Below are 24,518 nucleotides of genomic sequence, written 5' to 3' on the forward strand. Positions count from 1 at the left end.
ATATTTGAAAAAACGCAAGTTAAACAGGATTGAGAAAGGTGAGTGATTTTTGGAAAACTTTATAAGGCACATATGCTATCATTTTACCAGGATCCTTTGATGCAGTTGAGCACTTTCAGATTCCTCTCTGGCAAGTATTGATAATGGGTACTCAGGTGAAACGATCAATTCTAGAACATTTAAGATGTGTAACATTAGTGGAATTAGGTCTTTTAAATTCTTATTAGAATTATTAATTTTGTTACTTTTTATTGATAGTTTTTTAAAGATGGTGTTAAAATACGAAAATTTATATATATGTGTATATATATATATGTATGTGTGTGCGTGTGCCTCTAGGCTCTGAAATAAACTGGATTAAGAAGCATAATAAAGCATGTCAAGACCAACAATACTAACTGATACATTTTACTCCAAACTCAAGTAAGATTTACCAGCATCTTTATATTTAAGTCTAATGCAAATTCCAGAGTTTTGAATAATTGGAGTGTGCAGCTGGAAGAAACAACTTAAATAGGAAAGAAATCTATTACGTCACAACACTATTAAAGAAACAAATATAGAATTACTAGTGTTTAAATCTATTTTCAGTATTTTAAAATTATATGTTGCATGAAAATGCTAAACTCGAAGAAGCTTATTGAGTCTCTAACTTCTCTGAGCAGCTGCCAAGGGCTAATGGTTATAATTATTATTATTATTGATAATAATAGTAATTAATAGTAAAATCTACCTTAAAATCTGATGCTTTTAAAAATAATATTGAAGATGACAAAGTGTATATAAATTTTCCCTAATAAAGTTTAAGATTGTAAAACTGCATCATAATTATTATTTCCTGTAAAGCACATCATATTTTAACTGGGATTATTTCCTGTAGTCAAGATATTTAAAGAAAATACTTAAGAAAAATACTTCAAGCATTTTGGGAATAGAAGTGTTATCTGAATAGGGAAAATATATTATTATTCTTTTTTAAAAAAGATTTTATTTATTCATGAGAGAGAGAGAGAGAGAGAGAGAGAGAGAAGCAGAGACAGGCAGAGGGAGAAGCAGGTTCCATGCAGCACTTCCTGGGCAAAAGGCAGGCGCTAAACCACTGAGCCACCCAGGGATCCCCATGTTATTATTCTTATATTACAAAGGGAAAAGACCCATTTGTCTATTATATGTGGTAATATTTGAATGCTGATTTAATTGACCTTATAATAAGATACTCTGTTTTTAATAAGAAATTTTGGTATGATATTCTGCAAATTTCTTGTATACTAACAAAAAAGAACAAATTTTTTTCTTAGAACTTAACTGTGGTGTGATAATGGTCAACATAACTGATGCCACATGCCTAGCACCTGACATCATGCTCAACATGTATGTCATTTACTTTCCCAGCCTGAGGAGGTAAGTTGCTATGTTTGACTTCACAGGGGATGGAGGCTCAGAGATTTGCCCAAGGAGAGTCCTATTCCAGTCTCCCTTCTCCTTCTCCTTCTCCTTCTCCTTCTCCTTCTCCTTCTCCTTCTCCTTCTCCTTCTAAGATTTTATTTATTTGACAGCACAAGTAGGCAGAGCAGCAGGCAGAGGGAGAGGGAGAAGCAGGCTCCCTACTGAGCAGAGAGCCTTACACTGGGCTCCATCATGACCTGAGCCAAAGGCAGACACTTAAGTGACTGAGCCACCCAGGAGTCCCTCGAGTCTTTCTTCTTAATTTTGGTGCTGTGTTACCTCCCAGGGAGGAAGTCAGCGTACCACTCTACTAATATATTGCTTCTTTTAAACCTGACGCTCTGGGATGTCAGGGTGGCTCAGAAATTGAGCCCTGGCCTTGGGCCCAGGGTATGATCCTGGAGTCCCGAGATCGACTCCCACATCGGGCTCCCTGCATGGAGCCTGCTTCTCTCTCTGCCTGTCTCTGCCCCTCTCTCTCTCTGTCTCTCATGAATAAATAAAATAAAACCTTAAAAAAAAAAACCTAATCCTTCTTTGACTATCAGTGGGATAGTAGTTGATTTGTGTATACACAATGAAGACAATATATTGGTAAATAAAACTAATGTTAGTAAAATAAGAGGTGGAATTTTAAATCCCCTTTTTGAACAAAGGAATTATATAATTTTGGATTTGGAAGAAACTTTTGAAATTATTTATTAGCTCCTTAATTCTACAAATCAAATGACCTCAGACACTTGAAGCTTTTGTGCTGGATCCAGCAGTAGAACCCAGGTCTCCTGACTTCTAGATACGTACTTTCTTCTAGATAAAATTTTTTGTGTTTTTTTAAAACTCCATCTTTCTATTAGACTTTAGTAATTTAGCCTTTTAAGTATAGACTAGCAAAACCAAAACCTACCCTGCTACATTTAATGTTGCAAATCTTGTTTACTTCTTACCAAATAATCATGAAGCTACATTTCCTGCCTTCAACCCTTTCTTTTTCTTACTTGTCATTATTGATTAATTCTTATATAGTGTGTATCCAGTTTCTATAGATGAAAGGTGACTGCAAGATGAATCTGCTGCCTTTGATGGACAATAAAAAATAGTGATATAAAAATAAATGCTCTATGTGTTCATGGAAATATCTTCAGACAATGTTTTCCCTTGTGGATATCCTACTGGAAGGCAGAGGCAGATGAATTCCTTAGCTTGTGGCCACCAACCTAAGGCACGGGCAAGAATATTTTGGAGGCAGCCTACACCTCAACCCTCCTTCTTGATCTAGTCGGTAAAGGCATTCCTCCTCTGGGCAATATTGTTAGCAGGTCCTCAAACTGACCATCACTCTGTCTTTAGCACCTGTTGGACACTGCTCTGCCACAGCCCATAATAGCTACCTTTCTCTCATATTGGTCTAACTCACCTGTGACAGTGCCAGCTGTCCTGGCACAAAGAGATCTATGGTAATGGAAGCAGTAAGAGCAGTGTGCCTTGGAAAAAGGCCCCACTCAGATCTCAGGCATTACTAATGTGTGCGCCCATCATTTCTAGCAGTTTCGGAGCTGTGGGATCACAGGAAGACCAACAGCTTTGCTAGCAGAGGGCCAGGTAAAGAGAGGGGAAGTAATGCCTCTGAGATGCCAACTCAGTGCCTGGTTGTGCTAGGGACTGCGGGTATCACCTCACGTGGTTATTCAGTCTAGGTGTATAACCTTCATTTTCTAGAGAGGTAGACTCCCGTTCCTGAGAGGTCTGGTAACTTGACCATGGTTGCCCAGCGTATATGGGCAGACCCAAGACTTGCTGATGTCCACATGGCCTGTTGTGGGCCTGTTCACACTTAGATCCTCACCGTGTGCTGAGCCCTGTAGGCTGCATTTCCTGATCTCCCATGTCAGCTGGCTTCTACCTTGGTTGGGCTAAAAGGGCTCCAGGAGGAGCTTGGCAGGAAGGGAGAAGCTAGGGTATCTCTTTCTTTGCCATGGCTCTACAAGGTCCACCGTGGGTTCAGCTTCCACCGAGTGAGCCTGGGTTTCTGTTTGTTTTTTAAGATTTTATTTATTCATGAGAGAGAGAGAGAGAGAGAGAGACAGACAGACAGACAGACACATAGGCAGAGAGAGAAGCAGGCTCCATGCAGGGAGCCCGATGTGGGACTTGATCCCGGATCCCAAGATGACGCCCTGAGCCAAAGGCAGATGCTCAACCGCTGAGAGCCTGGGTTTCTGATAGCACACGTTGCCCTTCTAGTTCAGGATGTTGTTGCCAATCTGCAGACTGCTTCACTCAGCTTTTCCATGGCCTCTGTAACACCTCTGGTCCAAGTTTACTTAAAAGTTTACTCCCCCCCAAAAAAAAGTTTACTCCAAAGTTTACTCAAAAGTTAACATAAAAAAAAATGGATTTAAGCCCAAGAGCTGTCACCACCTGCCTTCTTTTCTCTAAAATTCGGTTAAAAAACTTTTGCCTTCTCTTTCTCCTGGGATTGTTTGAGGCTCACATGAGACAACATAGGGGAAGACTCTGCAGTAAAGAGATGTTTTATTATTGATGTTTCCAACACTGAAATGGATTACCTATACAGGCATTGGGCCCCAGGCTTTGGCAAAGCCTTTCTGTCTAGAAAAGCCCTCTGTCTGGGTGGAGTTGGGGGAGGGCTTTAAAATTACTGCTGCTTGGGTCCCATCCACGTGGATTCTGATGTCAGTTGTCCTGGGCAACCCAAGTTTTGAAAAATCTCCAGGTGGTTCTAATACGCAGCCATGGTGAGAATCAAACATAGCTTTCAATCAGTGGTTCTTGAAGAGTGGTCCTTGGACCGAAAGCATCAACATCCCCTGGGAACTTGTTAGAGCTGCACCTCTTTGGACTCCACCCAGACCTATTCAGTCTGAGACTCTAGAGGGGGGCCCACCCGCTGCAAGTAACAGGCCCTCCAGGTGAGTCTGGTGCCCGCTCAGGTTTGGGTGCCTCAGTGTTAGGTGAGTGTGCCTTCCTTCAGCTTCCGAGGTTTAGCTGTCCCTGGCCTTTTCTCTCATTTCACTTCTGCTCTCCTGTGGCTGCAAAAGGGAAGCTTCTTGCAATACTATCACGATTCTTCCTACTTCCTGTTACCATGTGCGTGTGCTGCTTATTATATATAGGGCTCTAGGCTGCTGCTTCTAGCAAGACGCTTTTGGGCATTGAAAGGAATTTATTTATGCAGACCTAGTTATAAAGCACACACTGTGTGCCAGAAACCATGCAAGGCCCTGACAGTGCCATGTGGAAAGGGGAGGTGGTCTCTGTCCTCACCGCACTTGCGGCCTGGGGAGAGAGAGACCACCAGCAGCTAAGCAATGAACATCTATCATAATAAATGCTGGCAAAAGAGCTCTTGCCCTAGCACATAAGAACAGCACTATTATTTCTCTGAGATCAATGATCATAAGATTTATTCATATAAATGAAGATAAAGCTAATGTACAATGTTTGATGAAGAGAGGGATCAGTTTCACTAGATGTATATTTATAAGGCTGTGATGGTTTCAGTATGTCCCAAATGGGCAAAACCTGATGTGAGACCAGCAGGAGTCTCCACCAGCCAGGCTAGCCCCAGGTCTGATCTGAAATTCCAGTGGAGGAGGCGCCTTGTGTGTAGCCCCTCATGGAGTTCCCGGGGCTAAGGTAATGCACAGGTGGGCCTGGGAGGCAAGGCCTTGGCCTGTACAAAAATGAAACTGTGATTCCCTAGCCTAGAGGGTAAGTGTCTGCTTGGGCAATAACTAGGAAGGCGAACATCTTCAAAAATGTGTATGTATTTATGGTTTGGGACCCTGTCTGATGTGAAGGTGAGATCTAAGCGGTAGCGTTGGTTCTCTCCACAAGAGGGCGCCTATATTCTTCGTTTTTCTATCTGGAAGCAAAAAACAATTTTCCTACCCGCACAGGATAAACAGAAGAGTGACTTATGTTTTGCTGTTTGCTGAGCTAATTTCATGTAAATTTTGACAGTTGTATTACATTCCAAACAGTTATAATTTTTTTCCACTGGGACTTGGGAATATTAGATTAGGACATGAGAAAAACATGGGCTGTTCATCTCCTAACAATATCCTTATAATAGATGAGGTCTATGCTATTTGGATTATCTGGAAAAACATCTCCTTCATTAGTGCCTATGAACAAGACCTGTCAGTAAAATATTAGTCTTCAAAATAGGCTTCTGCATATTTGAGAGAATATTTACATAAAACAGAAAACAAGTGGTTGATTCATTTAAAATGGTGAAACAACTGAATAGTACTTTTTCTTATTATTCAGACAGTTACAGCACTATGGAGACATTGCCATTAATAAGTTCAGACATGAGTAACATGACACTTTTGCAGATCGCACGCCGAAATAAGAAAGGGGCCGGCCGTCTCCAAGGGGGCTGGGGGGCAGGGGGAGGAGGGTAGACACATGTGTATAAATACACAAACCCCTTTCAGTGTCCCAAAAGGCTGAGTGGAGAGATCTGAAAATAAAGATCTGTGGCCTCTGAATTTATTGTGAAAGTGCAGATCGATAATGAAGTGATAATGAATGAATAGATAATGAAGGCAGATAAGAGATGGAAGAAATAGGAGCTACGTGTTGGCGACACTAGACAAAAGTGTGTCAAGAATTGTCCCTGTGGCTCGGGTTGTGGCCCTACCTGGCGGTCTGGGTCTGATACGTTGGCCCATGGGTGGAGATGCCCTTTTTAGAGGAGATTTGTGTGATTTTCTGGTTTCCTGGGGAATAATTCCCTCTCTCCCTCTTTGCTTGCCGGCCCCTACCTTTTTACTCCTAAATTAATATGACTTGAGGAGAGGGGAAGCCTAACTCAGACTTTACATTCGCACAGCTTTCTGCAAAGGTGAGGGAGATGGAAACTTCTGGGCCTGATGACTTGGCTCACGTTGCCCTGAGAGTTTCTTCCCTCCTAAGTTGAAGAAGAGCTGGGGCCGGGGACCTTTTCTATCCTACTCTTGCGCTGGGCGTTTTCTTAAGAAGTCTCAAGGGTAGGTGAAGCCTTCAGCTTTTAAATTGCCGTGACCCAGCGTTCACACGGCTGACCGTGTGGACACGCCTGCCTGCGAGGAGGTTTGGGGCCCGGGGCCGATTTCTGTGGAGGCAATCAGCAGAGAGCATGAATGGGAGGAATGGTTGGGAAGCTCTGAAAGTCTCCAGTGTGCTCCATGTTTTGTCATTATCTCGGGGTAATTGGAGTTGAGAGGGGAGGACCTCTAATGAGCGGCTTCTGTCCCCTAATGGCCGGGGGACTGGAAATTAGCGCGGCTCCCGCTGTTCTCCAGGAGTGAGCCGGGGCTGCCAGAGCCGCCAGCGAGTCCCTCCAGGAAGTTTGAGGCAACGGCCTGATGGTAGCCTCGCTAATGGCAACAATTACAGAATGGCCTTTTCAATAAGACCCGTGTGCATCAGTTAGAGACTAATCTCATTGAGCAACAACAGGCCTGTGACAACGTCTATTCAGGGACCAGTACTTCGGCGCTGCTGGTAGAGGTGGTTTTCGTGTCTCCCGAGGAAGCCAAAACAGACAGAAGGTGACACTGACCCATTCTCCTCCCCAAAACTGAAATTGCAGCAGCAGGTGAGGAAGGAAGCATGCCTTGCCTCAAAGTCCACCTCCTGCCAAGGCAGCCCCTTCTGGCACCAGGGCACTCTATTTAACAAGGACGGAGCACGGCCTCCCTCCGGGCCTTGGCCTTCACTTCACCGGGAACATCTTGGAGAAAGTTGGAGGGACAAAAGGCAGAAGAGGGTTTTCAGGATGAGAACCCATGAATGCGGGGCAGTTCTCTCGGGGCGTGAATGAGAGCTGGTCAATGCTATTGAAAATGATCCAACCGGTTTACTGTCACAGTTTTTTTTTTTTTTTTAAAGATTTTATTTATTCATGAGAGACACACAGAGGGAGGCAGAGACATAGGCAGAGGGAGAAGCAAGCTCCGCACAGGAAGCTTGATGTGGGACTCAATCTCTGGACCTGGGATCACGTCCTGAGCTGAAGGTAGACACTCAACCACTGAGTCCCCCGGGTGTCCCCTGTCACAGGTTTTAACACCTCTGGTGACAGAACTGGGGCTTCCAGATCTGGCAGTGAGAGTTACCATATTTTAAGGTCAGTGACTTGGCTTTACTTCATCTGTTGGAAAGACCAGCCTTGTGCTGTCATGGCAGTGTTGACTTGCCCCCAGAAGGACCCAGACTCTGAGAATGAATAGGAGAGCGTTCTCCTGCAGGGGTATCTGGTGCAAGGGTCAGCTCCTCTGTGTGAGTGCCTGTCAGGCCCTCTTCACAGGCCCCTCGCTTGCATCACCCTACTCCCCACCTGGGAAAAACCCCTCCACTTTTCCCCAAGAACACTCTTTCTTCAAATAATAGGATTCATTTATTTTTACTGAATTAATATGTTAGTAAATTTGGCATAATATGAACACATATACTTCATCTCCTGGGTGGAAAGACCGAGGTGTTGAAGGAGATGCAAATGTTTTTGAATATAAAAGCTATGGAAGGAAAAAAAAATTAAGACAGCAGTATCGGTACTGGGTAGATTTCAAGATAAGCTAGGTCTTTTTCATTGTGATAATTTTTCTTGAGCATCATTGGTTGACTCAAATCTGGACCTTTGTTTGGAAAAAAATCCCGAGAGGCTTCAGATTTGCCTTAGCTTCCTGGGGTTTGTTCACATATGATAGCTATTGACTAATCATCATTAGAAAAGTAGAGATGAGAGAAAGCAACAAATACATGTAGTGTACTGAGTTCTAAAGAGTTTTAGTTGTCATTGGTTTAAGCGTTTAAAGCGTTTGTTGCAGCCACAACGTGCAAACACAAAAATGACTCGTAAAATATAGTTTCACTAGAAGATGATCCTTTATCCATTCAGAATGAGGGGACAGTGCTGAATTCAGCTCACAAGTGACCAAATTGACTTACATTATTTGTGCATGAAAATAATTGCAGGTGCAGACAGGGCGTGAACCTTTTGAGCAACTGGCCTTAGGTGTGCTGGTATAATAATGCCTGGTCAAGTTGAATCCTGTAGTATTTGTTCTCTGCTTTGGCTTGAGTCATTCCAGTGACTTACAGCTTTTTCTTCTTTTTTCTTAAGAGGAGAAGCACAAGGAAAAATCACAGATTTCACCTAATTTAAAACAAGAGTTTCCTATTGACGGATTTGACTCTTCTCATTGCAGAATTTAGAGAAAGCAAGCAGTTCACAAAGCACCTATTTCTGGTTGGCAGTATAGGTTGTCGTTCCCCACATTTTAAACATTGTCTATATTTTTGTGACACTTTGCCTAAGAGTTGATAAAGTGCTTGTAAAGTAATGGTTGTTGGGAGCGCCTGAAAATCCCCCAGGAACTAATTTGTTGTTGTTTTTATTCTCTGACTAGAATGGGAGTTTGCCTAAGAGGTCAGCAATTTCCTGCAGTGATTTCTGAATCAGAAGTAGATTTAAGGTATGAAGTCACTTTTTTTTTTATGTGTGATCTCTGGGTTAAGAAGCAAATTCCTCACTTTGAAGGCTCAAACAAATGTTTTTCTTTGGAGAAAGAGAGCAAAGAAATTCAATGGACTTGGTAAACACGCCTGTCCCATATTGATTCCATCATAGAATGGAACTTGGCCCATAACGAAGTGGTACCAGCCTGAGGTGGTGGGGTTACCGAGGCATCGCTCTTGGGCCACAGAGACCTCAAGCGTGAGTGGAATGGTGACCTTTGGCAGCCATCAGATCCAGGAAAACAACATGCCAATTACCAGGGAAAACAAACAGCAAGAAGTTTCTACACACCCATCCGGGAGATATGAATAACAGAGTGCATACATTTTAAAATTTAGCACATTTTTGCTGCTCAATAAATGCATAATAATAATAATCATCATCACATTTTTATTAGACACTGTGCATTTATGAGCAAGCTTGGTGGTCTCTTTGGGCCTTTGCCAAAGTCTAATGGACCCTTCATAGCTGTTCAGATTTCTCTTTCAGTGCTTCCCTTCCTTTCTGCATAATCTAGGGAACAACAGCAAACCCACCTGGAGTAAAGGCAAAGTGAAGGAGTTAGCTTTTACTTTATCGGAGAGTCAATCTACCCTTGCTTTTCCAAGCCAAAGACGTTCTTCTAGAAATCACTGTGCTCAGTAACAAAAGTTGAGCAAAACATAATCACTCACAAAGGAAAAGAAAAATGTTAGCATTAGTCTTTTGTTCAAAAATTGGTTTCTGATCCAGGTGTCAGCATTCATTGACCTCTAATGCCAGACACTATGCTTACTTACCAGTAATGGCAAAGGTGGGGCTTGGCACAAAGCCATCACCTCATTTTTTAGAAACCAGAAATGAGATAGAGTTGAAGGCAAAGTTAATGTTGTAACATACTATTTATCAGATATAATCTGACTCGGAACACAGAAAGATGAGACAGGAACATTCATTCAATCAACAAATCTTTATTGAGCACCTAAGTTGGAGTAACCCCTCTTCCTGGAACTTGGATATATTGGACAAAGAGCCCTGACTTAGCAGAGTTTACATCTGGGTGATGTTGGTGAGCATGCGCTACTGAATAGAAAGTGCAGAGAAGATCCACACCTCCAGCCTAAGTTTGGAAGGTGAGGAAAATAAAAGCAAAATAACGAAATCAGTGTTATGTAGCTGAGGGAGACACAGTTGAAATTAGACTTTTTGGCATGATTCAAGTGTATGCAGAATTGTTACTTGGAGGGGACGGGGGCCATCTCCACCGAGGGTGGTACAGAAGGAGCCAAGCCACCTGCTAGGAAGGAAATCTAAATTCAAAGGTATGGAAGAATGGCAACGAGAACTGGAATGCAGTGCCAATGGAAGGAAAAACAATGAGATAAATTACATGTGGTCTTTCCATAATTGGCATGAACTATCTTTAAGCTTTATTTATTCTACATTTAAAAATTCAAAATAGCTGTAAATGTATTGAACATGAATAAGCAGTAAATTGTCTAAGGGAGATAGACACAGACTACTGCACCGTACATAGACCCGTACATGTAGAGTAACACATGTGTTTTGTGTCTAACTTGTACGTAGAGGAGTGGATTTACACAGAGCAGACATTTTTCTTCCATCTGAGGTAACATTCGTGGAGGAGGCTGGTTCATCACTTCTAGACTCCCAACCCCCTCACAATGCATGTGCATAGGATATATATTTATATGTTTACTGTTGTTTGGGTTGGTCTTTTAAACTTTTCTTTCCAATGTATATAGTCAACATATCTCCCAAACATATCTCCCAGAGGAGAACTATTGGAGATGTGCTTGGAGTGAGTTCATCCCTTGAATGTTAGGCAGGTACTAAGAGAGTGGGCAGGTAGGTTTTTTTCTTTCTTTCTTTCTTTTTTTTTTTTTTTAAGATTTTATTTATTTATTCATGAGACACACACACAGAGAGGCAGAGACACAGGCAGAGGGAGAAGCAGGTTCCATGCAAGAAGCCCGACTTGGGACTTGATCCCGGGACTCCAGGATCACGCCCTGAGCCGAAGGCAGGCGCCAAACCGCTGAGCCACTCAGGGATCCTAAAAGGTAGGTTTCTCTGGGGGACATAATTAGTAAAAGTTTAGGGCAGGTTAAGAGCAGGGCCTGGTGTGGTCATTATCCCTACTTCTGTTCTCCCTTTGCCAAAGGCTACCGAGTTCCTCCCAAGGCAGGTTCCCCAGTCACCACCCAGAGTCACTTAGGGCATGCTTTAAAAGTGTGGATGCCCCTCTGGAAGACAGAATGGAGGTTCCTCAAAAAGTTAAAAGTAGAGCTACCCTATGACCCAGCAATTGCACTATTAGGTATTTACCCAAAGGATACAAACATAGTGATTTAAAGGGGCACCTGCACTCCAATGTTCATAGCAGCAGTGTCCACAATAGCCAAACTGTGGAAGGAGCCATGATGCCCATCGATATATATATATATATATCGATGTGTGTGTGTGTGTGTATATACACACACACACATATATAGACACTATATATAGACACACACACATATAAATATTACTCAACCATCAAAAAGAATGAAGTCTTGCCATTTGCAATGATGTGGATGGAACTAGTAGGTATTATGCTAAGTGAAATAAGTCAATTAGAGAAAGACAATTATATGGTTTCATTCATATGTGGAATTTAAGAAATAAAACAGATGAACCTAGAGGAAGGAAAAATGAAATCAGAGAGGGAGACAAACCATAAGAGACTCTTTTTTTTTAAAAAAAAGATTTATTATTATTTTTTTATTTATGAGAGAGAGGGAGGGGGAGAAAGAGAAAGAGAACACGTAAGTGGGAGGAGAAGCATAGGCAGAGGGAGAAGCAGTCTCTCAGTTGAGCAGGGAGCCCGATGTGGGGCTTGATCCCAGGACAGTGGGATCATGACCTGAGACTAAGGCAGATGCTCAACCAATTGAGTCACCCAGGTGACCCTGAGACTCTTAACTCTAGGAAACAAACTGAGGGTTGCTGGAGGGGAGGAGGGTCAGGGGGTGGGATAGCTGGGTGATGGGAATTAAGAAGGTCATTTGATGGAAACAGCACTGGGTATTATATGCAACTGATGAATCACTAAATTCTACCAGTGAAACTAATAATACACTATACGTTAACTAAATTGAATTAAAAAATAAAAACAAACAAACAAATAAAGTAGATGCTTTGGTGCTACCTCAGACATACTGAATTGCACACAGGCATGTGCAGTAGATAAGGATCCTGAGATTTCCAGGAAAAGTTCTGGACTCCTGGTACATAGACTTGGTTCAGTAGCAGCAACTGCATTTGGCAGCCAGTTCTAGGAAACTGTTTCCAGTGGAAGGAGGGTCCCTTGATAAATTATTGAGTTATGTTTAAGAATCAATTTATTGACCTTCCTAATAGAGGTAATGCACTTCAGTAACTAGTTTTGCACAATGAAAGAGAAAATTTCTGATTATGTTGATTATGTTGATAAGCTACAATAATGCTATAGCTTCAGAGTTTGTGTCTATTGTGGCACCATTTATCTAAGGAACTCAACGTATCTTATAGGCGTTCTTCTAAAAAATGGTTTTGACAGAGGTTGTAAATGTTACTGTCCTCACTGGTCAGTTCAAGAGCAACAGATTAATAGTAAAAAGTCACATCTTGAAAATAAAAGCCAGTGTTTCTCTAGACTTCACTGCAGTTCACAGACACCAAATGGTACAAGAGGAAAATTTTTGTCATTAATGTCAGAGCATTAAAATTGAATGGGGTGGCATTTAGATATTTAAATATTGTTAACTGATATATGTATCACAGACTTATAACTGAATTCTGAAAGGCTTGTCCCAGATATTTATCAAATTAAATTCGATATTCTGTATTTTTACTTTTGTGTGTGTGATTAACTTCAGAAATGACTATAGTAAGACTTTCTCTGATACAGAACTTTTAAAGGTGGGAAAGAGTAATTGTGAAAATACTGTTTCCCAAATTGTAGTCATAATTTCTATGCCTAATACTCCTTTCTGTTTTTTTTTTCCTTTGGGCATGTCTATGTAAGTCAAAAGTTTTAGTAAAACTTTAGATTAGCATTCTTACTAAAAGAGGAGGGAAATCCTAGCAGTGTCTGAAATGGTCCCAAGCAGCTGTATTTCTATGTCACTCTGCACATAATCCTGAGGCATAGCCAGAACTGAGACCTACTCCTGGGGTTTTCTACAATAGTAGCCATACTCTGCAGAATAAAAAGCAATCTCTCCAATCTAATCTTGACATTAACAAAAAATAGGAATAGTGACAAATTATTTTGCCAACCCAGATTTGTGCTTTTCCCATTTATTTGAGTGGTCAGCATAAATCCTACTTTGATATTTAAATGTTTATTGTTCTCGAGAGCAGCGCCATGGCGGTAGGCAAGAACAAGCGCCTTACGAAAGGCGGCAAAAAGGGAGCCAAGAAGACAGTGGTTGATCCATTTTCTAAGAAAGATTGGTATGATGTGAAAGTGCCAGCTATGTTCAATATAAGAAATATTGGAGAAACACTAGTCACAAGAACTCAAGGAACCAAAATTGTGTCTGATGGTCTCAAGGGTCGCGTTTTTGAAGTTTGCCTTGCTGATCTGCAGAATGATGAAGTTGCATTTCGCAAATTCAAGCTAATCACTGAGGATGTGCAGGGCAAAAACTGCCTGACTGATTTCCATGGCATGGATCTTACCCGTGACAAAATGTGCTCCATGGTCAAAAAATGGCAGACCATGATTGAAGCTCATGTTGATGTAAAGACTACCGATGGCTATTTGCTTCGTCTATTTTTTGTTGGTTTTACTAAAAAATGCAATTATCAGATTCGGAAGACCTCTTATGCTCAGCACCAACAGGTCCACCAAATCCGGAAAAAAGATGATGGAAATCATGACTTGAGAGGTGCAAATGACCTGAAAGAAGTGGTCAATAAATTGATTCCAGACAGCATCGGAAAAGATATAGAAAAAGCTTGTCAGTCTATTTATCCACTCCATGATGTTTTTGTTAGAAAAGTAAAAATGCTGAAGAAGCCCAAGTTTGAATTGGGAAAACTCATGGAGCTTCATGGTGAAGGTAGTAGTTCTGGAAAAGCTACGGGGGATGAGACCGGTGCTAAAGTTGAATGAGCTGATGGATATGAACCACCAGTCCAAGGATCTGTTTAAAATTCAGACATTTAATGGTGACAAATAAAAACACATTTGTGATGAAAAAAAATGTTTATTATTCTCAAGTGTCTGAAATCAAGGGTCTGCCAATAATTGCAGAAAAATCTAAATCACCATCTTGTTTTTCTTTGTCACTATTGAGGGGAGTTGGAGATTATCACCAAGTTTTCTTCCAATTATATGATTCCATTTAATGGCTCTGATAAGTGAGTATTTGAGTATACTAAATAGGTTTACATTTTTAGATGAGTATTCTCATCTAAATAGTATTCTCATCTCTCTCTCAAGTATTCTCAAGGTATTGTAAGAATTCATGTATATAATGGCTGAGCCTGGTCAATGGTATTTAAGAAACTTTTACACTAAACAGTTTTCTACCACACTAGGAAAATAATGGTTTTGTTGTGGGGCTGAATTTGTCTGTTTAACTGATTCCTTATTATTGAACATGTTATTTCCAACTATAAAAAGTTTTTTGAGTTTAGTTGACACACAATGTTACATTAGTTTCAGGTGTACAATAGTGATTCAACATCTCTATGCATTATGCTATATGCTCACAAGTGGAGCTCCCATTGGTCTCCATATAGCACCTACTAAAATATCATTGACTATATTCCCTAGGCTGGACCTTTTATTCTAATGACTTATTCATTCTCTAACCAGAATTCTGTATATCCTACTCCCCACCCACCCATTTTGCTCATCTTTTTACCCTCTCCCTTTGGCAACCATCACTTTGTTCTTGTGTTTAAAGGTCTGCTTCTGCTTTTTATTTATTCACTTGTTTTGTTTTTTAGATTCCATACATGATTAAAATAATACAGTATTTGTCTTTCTCTCTCTGGCTTATTTCACTTAGCATAATACCCTCTAGGTGCATCCATGTTGTCGCAAAGGCAAAATCTCATCTTTTTTTTTCTGGCTGAGTAATATGCCAGTGTGTATAGACATATCTTGGCCATCATAAGTTATTTCTCATTCTTCCCCCTTTCTAGATGTCTTTTTTTTTCTGAATAGGTGTAATGATAAATTTTATGTGTCAGTTTAGATATTAGATATTTGGTGAAACAATATTCTGTGTGTTTCTGTCAGAGTGTTTTTGCATGTGGTTAACATTTATATCAGCAGGCTGAATTGAAGCTGCCCTCCATAAATGTGAGTGGGTCTCACACAATCAGTTTATAGCCTGCGTAGAACAAGAAGCTGACCTTCTTCTCTGAGAGAGAAAAAAACTTTCTGCCCTGATGGCGTTTGACCTAGGCATTGGCTCTTCCACCTGTCAGCTTCCAGCTGAACTGGGACGTCAGCCCTGCAGATTTTGGACTTACTGGCCTCTGTAATCACATAAGCCGGTTCCTTATATAAATCTCTTCCTATAATCACTCTCTATATAATAATCTTTATATACATATAATCTTTATATGCAAAGTCTAATAATATTATCTATAATAAATCTCTATGTATATATGCATATTTACACACATGTATATATCATATTGACTCTGTTTCTCTGGACAACCCTGACTAATACAATGGATGATGAAGAACACATGACTTTCATTGTATTTAGAAACTTTTTTTTTTCAGTGACAATATGGGATTGTTAGCAGAAAAACATATGTTGTGTTATTTGTGAATTACAATCATTGGGCATGGGGGTGCTATAGCTATAATTTAGAAAACTTCATGGGATCCCTGAAGGGGGATGGCTTCAGCGGTTTGGAGCCTGCCTTCAGCCCAAGGTGTGATCCTGGAGTCCCGGGATCGAGTCTCACGTTGGGCTCCCTGCATGGAGCCTGCTTCTCCCTCTGCCTGTGTCTCTGCTTCTCTCTCCGTGTCTCTCATGAATAAATAAATAAATCTTAAAAAAAATTTAGAAAACTTCCTCTTATTTTACTTTTCAAGATGAAATAGATTTTGAAAAGAGCAAATAATGTTTAATATAGATTCCATTAAAGAATAAATGAAAATTGAATAAGTCAGTTGAGATATGTAATTTAAAACGTTAATAATGTAAATTTTGTTTCATGAGTTTATGTTTCAGCAACGTGACTGACATGTCATGATACTATCATATTTAAAGTTTTAATAGTTTAGAGGTTTTATTTTTAAGTAATGTCCACACCCAACGTGAGGTTCAAATCCACCACCCCAAGATCAAAAACTGCAGGCTACTGACTCAGCCAGTCATGTGCCCCGAAATTTTATCTATAATCAATAACTTTAATTGACCTAGAACATTAGTATTTTTAGCCATTTAAAAAAATGAACATATTTTCTTCATTTTACCCTCCCCAAATCACTAAAAACTCTGACATGATTTTAAGGAGTAATTTCAGCAAAGTCTGGAAACTGAAGGTTAAAGGAATTAACAACTTATTTTCTCCATAGACCTAGTTTTTGAGGAACTTGATTGGAATTTGTGGCAGAACTCACACCAGGACAATCTAGACCAGGGTTCCTCAACCTTGGCACTACTGACATTGTGGGTTGGATAATTCTTTGTTACATTTTAGAATGTTCAGCAGCACCGTGGCCTCCACCATGTACCCCTGACTGAGCAACCAAAAATGTATCTGGACCGTGCAGAAAGTCCCCTGGTGGGGCAAAATCAGCCCAGGCGAGAACCACTGGTGCGAACACATATGGCACGAGCAAGGCTAGTTGCATGAATAAGTAGAGATCACAGCCTAAAATACATGTAAATAAGGGATTGTCTAATAAAAATAAAATTTAATAAAGAACAACAATCAAAAAAACTTTGGACTCCATGGGGTAGGGATCATAGCTGTTCTGTTCTTCACCTTTTGCCTCCTCACATTTGACATTGTGGTTAATAGGGAGCGGATTTTGCTTTACACTGACTTTTGCAATGCCTCTCTGCCTTGGTTTTCACCAAATTTAAGGCAACAGCCTACCTGGAATAAGACTACTCTCCTAATTTGTTAAGGCATTCTCTAGTGAGAGAGCTTTTAAACCTCTGTGATGGTTTTGTTTGATGTAATGAAGGTTCAGCGAAGTAATAAAGTTCCCAATTGACCAAGCTTTATGTTACCCTTGCCTTGGCAGGAAGACAGGGATGTAGCAAGGACCTTATTTCCTGAGAATTCCATTTTTGGTGAGGTCTGGAATGAGCTAAGAAAATAGTGGCTTTAACTAAATGAGGAAGTAGGAGAAAACAGAAATGTTGGGTGACCATGAGGGTCCATTTGATGCATCCATTTGGTGAGGCTATAGTCCCCAGTTATTTAACCAAACACTCATTTGGGTGTTACTTTGAGATACTTTACACATGTGGGTACCATGTACAATCAGCTGACTTTAAGTAAAGGAGACTACCCTGGATAAATTGAGTGGGCCTGATCCAATCAGTTGAAAGACCTTGAGTGTAACTGAGGGCTTTCCCTGAGGTAGAAAACATTTCACCTGCCCCCAGCAGCTTCAGCTTCCGCTCCAGCAGATCTAGTTTGCAGGCCTGCCCCACAGATTTTGAATTTGCCTTGTCAGCCCTCACAATTTTTTGCAATAAATCTGCCCCTCCCCTCTCTCACTCTCTCCTCTGTTTCACCTCAAGCCTTAATATTCAAGCTGGTTTACAGTAGGAGAACTACCAGCATTGTTATTATCAAGGGACAGAATGGGGACAAGCCCCTATCTCGTTTATTTTGTTTTCTTCTGGAATCTGGCACATGGCTCTCAATAAATGATGAATCGAATGAAATACGTTATTAGCAATTACTGCAAAAAGCTCTGGAGTATTATTTTTTTAAAATACAATCACTGGGGTGGGAAGGATTTTTTTAAAAAGATTTTATTTATTTATTCGTGAGACACACACACACACACACACACACACACACACAGGCAGAGGGAGAAGCAGGCTCCATGCAGGGGGCCCGACGTGGGACTCATCCCGGTGTCCAGGATCACGCCCTGGGCTGAAGGCGGCGCTAAACCACTGAACCGTCCGGGCTGCCCTCTGGAGTATTTAAAACAATATTTTAAATGTCTCTGCTAGGAAGTTGGTGATTTCTATGGAAAAAAAAAGGGCATCACTTAGCTTTCAAAATTCAAAAAAGAAAAGTATTTTCATTATATAAGTAACACTAAGCACATTATTGAAAATCTGGAAAATAGGGGGAAAAATACCTTATATTCACAGTCATAATATAACTAGTGTTAGCATTTTGGTGCATTTCCTTGAGGCTTCCGTTTTGAACCCCCATCCCAAGCAAATGCCAGTTTTTGTATAGAGGCAATCATGCTGTATTTAAAATTTCCCCTGCTTGCTGCTTTGTTATTGCTTAATCTTCATAAATCTCATTTTTTCCTTTATTTATTTAGTTTTCTCTTGAAAATAGCTTTACCATTTAAGTGAAGTCAATTTATGCTCTTTGATAAGATGTACTTTAAGTAAGCCCCTTTTAGATGTTCGGCATTTCACATCGGCTGTATCCCTTTCTATCCTCTAAACAAGCATGTGGCAAATATTAGCATCCCCATTGTACAGATGAGGAAATTGGTCTGGGTGTCGCTGAAGAGTTTGTCCAGTCTGCCATGGCAGAGCTTTCAAAAAATGCACTCTTTCTAGTTTGCCATGCTGTCTTGTCTGCTTATTTTACACCATATTCTCTTCTGTGGGTAAAGGGATTTACAGACTGTGGGAGAGCACTCATTTTCATCTTGTTCCATGGGAAAGAATATGGGCAAAGACTCAATATCTGGTTTGATGTTGTATCATACAGTGCCAGCATTTTTCTAAAGTTTGACAAAGTGAGGATGTCTTTTTTTTCTTTTAGGGCATGACTATTTATGCTTCACTTCAATTTATGTTTTCAAATTTAGTTCACATTCCAATAATTTTTACCAAGGAGAAGTTAACTATGGAAAACCATAGTTTTAGACTTTGGGTTAGTCACTGGTACCCCTCCCATTTGAAATCCACAGACAGATACATGCTTAAAATTGACAGAGAAAAGTGCTACATCATCATTCAACTCAAATGGAAGGATGTAAAGTAAAATGGATAAATAAATAAAAATAAGTAAAATGAAGCTATGATTAAAGAAATGTTCAAAGATTAAGAATGGGCACTGTCAGTTGAATCTCCTTTTCATGTGAAGTAGTAACTCAAAATACAGCATTATTTCCATATTGGGTGTAATTAGAAATACTATGAAACTTTGGTTGTTTTACTGGGTGTTCAACACATTGAAGTAAATAATGCCACACTAAACAATCCCAAATGTGACTGATCAATTAAAATCAATTGCACATGATCAAATTATAGCATGAAAAACACGACTTCACTTCCTTTGCCCTCAAGTAGCTCCTGCATATTGCAAATAAGAATGCTTCCCCAGAATTATCTATAGTGATGTTGTATGCTGAGTATGGTTATGTTTTTTAATTTTTTTTTGTGGATTCGTGCTATTTCATTGTTCTTGAGTGAAATACTCAAGTTGATATTAACTCTGTGTTTTCTGGGTCTGGCCAATTTATGAGTAGGACTTGCTCTCTCCCCTTCTACCTCTGATTTCTAAAATAAAAAAAAAAATGCATTAATGCTGGGGGAAGATTTCTGACCACAGGGACTTTCTGGACCTCCTTCAGAGAATACCTTATGAGTAGTGCTGGCCACTATGTCAAAGACCAGCTTAGCTGAATAGAACTACTCTGCTACAGTGAAAGGGACTTTGTTGAATTGCAAAAGCTCTCTAGAAGGTACTTAAACATGTTGCACATTCCATTTCTTTGAAAGGTCAGCTTGGTAAACCTATCTAGAGAGATACTAAGGATAAACATATCCTCCCGGTTCTACAACATTGAGAAGGAAGCATGGTTATCTAGAGGTGAGTTTACATACCAGCATAATTCATGAAATTTATGTGCCAGGAGGTTCATATAGGGTACACTTTTAGTGCTATATATATATCCTTAGAAAATTTTGGAATGTTATTTTCGATTTTGTATTTTCTTCAATCAGCAACTCAGTGGAAAATGCTGTCTGAGGTGATTGTTTCATAAATGTTGTAAACCTACATTTATGAAGATTTAAGGTGATTCACTAATCATCTTAAATCCCACACTGAATCTGTCTGTATTCAAGCATTCTTGTAAATGAAGGCTAACAAGTGCAAGTCAGTTGTTGAAGACTATGCTGTCTAGCGTGGTAAAAATCTCCCATTTATTTTTATGTCCTTAATTTGGAGACACTGTAGACAAGCTAGGTCTCAGAAGAACTGAGGAGAGGCCTCCTCCCCTTCAGTGCCAGTTGTGCCTGGGGGGTGTGCTTCAGAGATTTCCTGCCAAGTCGGGTAGCCTCATTTACCTGTGCCAGACTTGGGAGAAGTCTTGAACCAAGTGAGACAGTGGATGTGTAAGACCTTCGGAAATGACTAAACATGGTGACGTATAAGGTAGAATCATTATGATAATCACCTTCACATCTTCAAGATTAAAATGTGAAACTTTTCCTTTTGGATAGAACGTAGTTGGTGGAGGCAGGCCACTAGGAGGAACTGGAAGAATGACGAAAATGAGATTTTGGAAGGCACAAGGCAGTCATGGAAGAAATGAGTACTAGATGAACTAAAAGGACAGAGAAGGAAGAATTGTTCCCAGGCAAGTTGAAGACTGACAGGTGTTCTTGGCCCTAGTGGCATTTGTTGATTTGGGGTACAGGTCTAGGATCAGATGTGGCTTAGGCAGATGGTCCTCGTGAAAGGAAGAGAAACCAGCAAAGCTCTAAACAACACAGGGCCTAGTGTGACAAATTGGAAACTTGAAACGCTTCACACGCAGAGCTGGTTTTCTCTGCAAAATATTTGCTGAGTTATCAGGATTCATAGGATGATGGGGAATGGGGCTGGAAGTTTCTACAGGGCAAATGAAACCTCCCACAAGCTTACATTCTTAAAAAACGAGAAGCCTCTGGGGGGACAGGGCCTACTTCAAGCACAGGGCTGTTTCCTCTTGGCCTTAAGACTTTTGCCAGATGTTGACATGTGTGTGTGTGTGTGTGTGTGTGTGTGTGTGTGTAAGGAACCTGGAAAGCTGGTTTGAAAACATCTGAAATCTTCCAGAGTTGAGGAAACTGACATCCATTGGGCTCTCCATCAGAAGTAGGGCAGGGTTATGCCCCAGGAACAGGGTGGATATAGACAAAGGCCTATAGACAAAAGACTATAGTCTCATCCTAAAACTGCAACCCTGCCCCAAACCAGTTAAATTCCTGATTGGATTCATGTGATCAAGCTCTCATATCTAAGAAAAAAAGGGACACACTGTGTAGTGGAATAGAGCATCAGCAATAACCTCCACTTTTCTATATGCAACATCTGGCATATAGTCAACAATATCTAGTCGCGCAGGGATATAAATGAACATAGGCTGTACAAAAATAAACATTTTCTAGATGTTTTCTCCCACTGTAAAGAGATTCCAATCTAATCAGAGAAGCAATTCTTTGACAAAAGTAGGAAGTTTATGCTGGCTAATAGATAAGAGAAATTAGATGCCTGTTCTTTTTTGCTCATCCTTTACTATATTTAAAATATGGCTTCAAAAAATGTAAGTCACACCTCTGGTATTATTTTATTCTTCTTAATACAATTTTTGCTTTCAAAGTTTTTCTATTCTTCCTATGTCTATGTTTTGAGGTACTTACTAAAAAATACTAACTTGGTAATTACCCATTGAATCACTAAAAAGCATTAGAGTATAAGAAATGAAGCAGACAGATATTCCATTAAATTTAGCATTCGTGTTAATGATAACAAAGGGCAGAGTTAGAAAAAAATGGAGAAGAGAATATAGACAGATAACTCAGTGGAAGCCTGATTACAAATTTAACTTAAACTGGGAAGAAGAAGGAGGGGAAAACCCAGGCTTTTGTGTTGGAAGGTCTGCATTAGAATTAGCTCCCTGGCTGTGTGACTCTGGTCAAGTGTTTTAAAGCTCTCTACACCTTAGTTCCCTCAACCTTAACAAGCAGAGGTAATGATGTCTAATTTATAGTGTAATTAAGTTTGAATGAAATAGTGTACGTGAAGTTCTTTGCATGTATTGAGTGATAAGTATTATTGGTATTGTTATTATTTATACACCATCTATATTCTAAAAGTGGGGAAATAAAAATAATAATAAAACTAGGGAAGTAGGCAAGAAAAAAATAATTAAAATGAGTTATGCTGGAGTGACCAAAAGGAAAGTGGGGAGAAATGGGAATGAAGAGGCAAACATGGAGGGGAGGTCACATTAGGAATTTGGGCAGCTTTGCTGGCCATGAGGATGAACTTGGAGTGGAAGGTAGTGCATTTTGAATTAGCAATGTGATCCAGTATTGGGACAATTAGAAGTAAAGAAAGTCCAGGGCTTTGCCAGCCACGTTTTATGATAGGAGAAATAAGGAGAGGAAGGAAGAAAGATAAAATTAACAGGATAAAATGCTAAGGAAACACAAGAATTATACTGAAAGAGATGGAAAGGAACAGCATTTGGATTTGACTCTGTTACATTTTCAGAGATGTGTTAATTCATGCACCTGGGCTGTGTGGAGGATCAGGGTCCCCCATCATGTTTTCTGTAGTTCCTCTCAAGACATTTGCATCAGGCACTGCACTTCCGTTCCTTCCAAAGAGATATATGTAATTACTTTAAAACATTAAACCGTACTTAAGTTTTTGTAAATAAACACTACTTTGTGTGGTTCAAAGTGGTAAGAAAGTGTATATAGTGAAAATCCTCCTTCCTATCCATTGTCCACTAGCTATATAATTTTTTTTCTTGAAGGCAATGAAAGTCATTGTCTTTGTTTCTTGTATGTATTTCCAGAGATATTTACTTACATGTATAAATATAAAAGTTTTCCCTTTAGGACACACATGATGCCATAACATATAAGCTGTTCTGGATTGTATTTTTTTCTTCTTAACAATATCCTTTGATATTAGTTCATGGCAGATTAGATTAGTTCATGGAAGTATACAAAAAGCTTCCCAATTTTTTTTTTCTTTTACCAAGTTGCTTAAGATTCTATTTTATAGATTTCTTTAAATTCATATAACCAGTCATTCTCGATGGACACATAGGCTGTTTCCACTATTTTGCTACTGCAAAGAGTGCTACAGTAAGGAATCTTCTGCACATGTGATTTTGTACATGTGTACATAGATATTGAAGATAAATTTCCAGAAGAGAGATTGCTCAGTCAGAGGATCTACACATTTGTGATTTATAAGTAGATATTATCAAAAGTGCCCTTCTTAAAACCTGTGTCAGAGGGCACCTGGGTGGCTTAGTTGTTGAGCATCTGCTTTTGGCTCAGGGTGTGATCCCCGGGTCCTGGGATGGAGTCCCACGTTGGGCTACCCGCAGGGATCCTGCTGCTTCCTCTGTGTCTCTGCCTCTCTGTGTTTCTCATGAATGAATAAATAAAATCTTTTAAAAAAGCTTTGTAAGTTTAATCTCCACAGTAATGTATGAGAGCAACTGAATTCTCCAAACTCTAACATAGTGTTTTATATTATTTTTAAATATTTGTCAAATTTATAGGTAAAAAATGGTATATCTGCACAGTTTTTTTGCATTTAAAAAATGCAAAGGGAGTAAAGGGAGTTGAGCACATTTATTAATGTTTAAGAACCATTTGTATTTTCTGTGAACTATTTTATTCCATTGTGAGTATTTTTTTCCCCCCAACACTTTAAATATGTCATTCCACTCTCATCTTTCTTGCACGGTTTCTGATGAGAAGTCCAACGTAATTCTACCCTTGTTCCACTACAGGTAAGATGTCCTCCCCCCTCTCTATCCTTTTACAAGATTTTCTCTTTTTAAGATTTTATTTATTTATTCATGACAGACACACACACACAGAGGCAGAGACATAGGCAGAGGGAGAAGCAGGCTTCCTGTGGGGAGCCTGATGTGGAATTCAATCCCAGGACCCCGGGATCACAACCAGAGCCGAAGGCAGATGTTCAACTGCTGAGCAACCCAGGTATTTTTCAAGATTTTCTCTTTATGTTTGTCTATACTTTAGACATGGAATATGTGTTGAATATGAGATACACTGCATATTTTTTTGGTTTTTATCCTACTTATTATTCTCTGACCTTCCTAGATCTGTGGCTTAGAATCTGTCATTAGTTTTGGAAAATTCTTAAATGTTATCACTTCCAATGTTTCTTGTTGTTTTTCTCTCTTTCATCTCCTTCTGGTATTCCCGTTATGTGGATGCTACTTCTTTTGTTATTTTCCCACAGTTCTTGGATATTCTGTTCCATATCTTTCTTTCCTTTATCTTTGCATTTCAATTTTAGAATTTTCTATTGACCTATGTTGGAATCT

General features: G+C 39.9%; 1 protein-coding gene across 1 annotated transcript; it reads left to right on the forward strand.

The window, feature by feature from the left end:
- Positions 1 to 13,352: 13,352 nt before the first annotated feature.
- On the forward strand, positions 13,353 to 14,169 carry LOC112918555 (small ribosomal subunit protein eS1-like). The gene has a single exon (XM_072722431.1). The coding sequence runs from the start codon at positions 13,368 to 13,370 to the stop codon at positions 14,118 to 14,120; it is 753 nt and encodes a 250-aa protein (XP_072578532.1). The 5' UTR covers positions 13,353 to 13,367; the 3' UTR covers positions 14,121 to 14,169.
- The last annotated feature ends 10,349 nt before the right edge of the window (positions 14,170 to 24,518 follow it).

The sequence above is a fragment of the Vulpes vulpes genome, chromosome 9 (genome assembly GCF_048418805.1).
Source record: "Vulpes vulpes isolate BD-2025 chromosome 9, VulVul3, whole genome shotgun sequence".
Lineage (NCBI taxonomy): Eukaryota > Metazoa > Chordata > Mammalia > Carnivora > Canidae > Vulpes > Vulpes vulpes.

Excerpts from the sequence above, each read along its gene's own strand:
- LOC112918555 (XM_072722431.1), top strand. The coding sequence starts at position 13,368 with ATGGCGGTAGGCAAGAACAAGCGCCTTACGAAAGGCGGCAAAAAGGGA.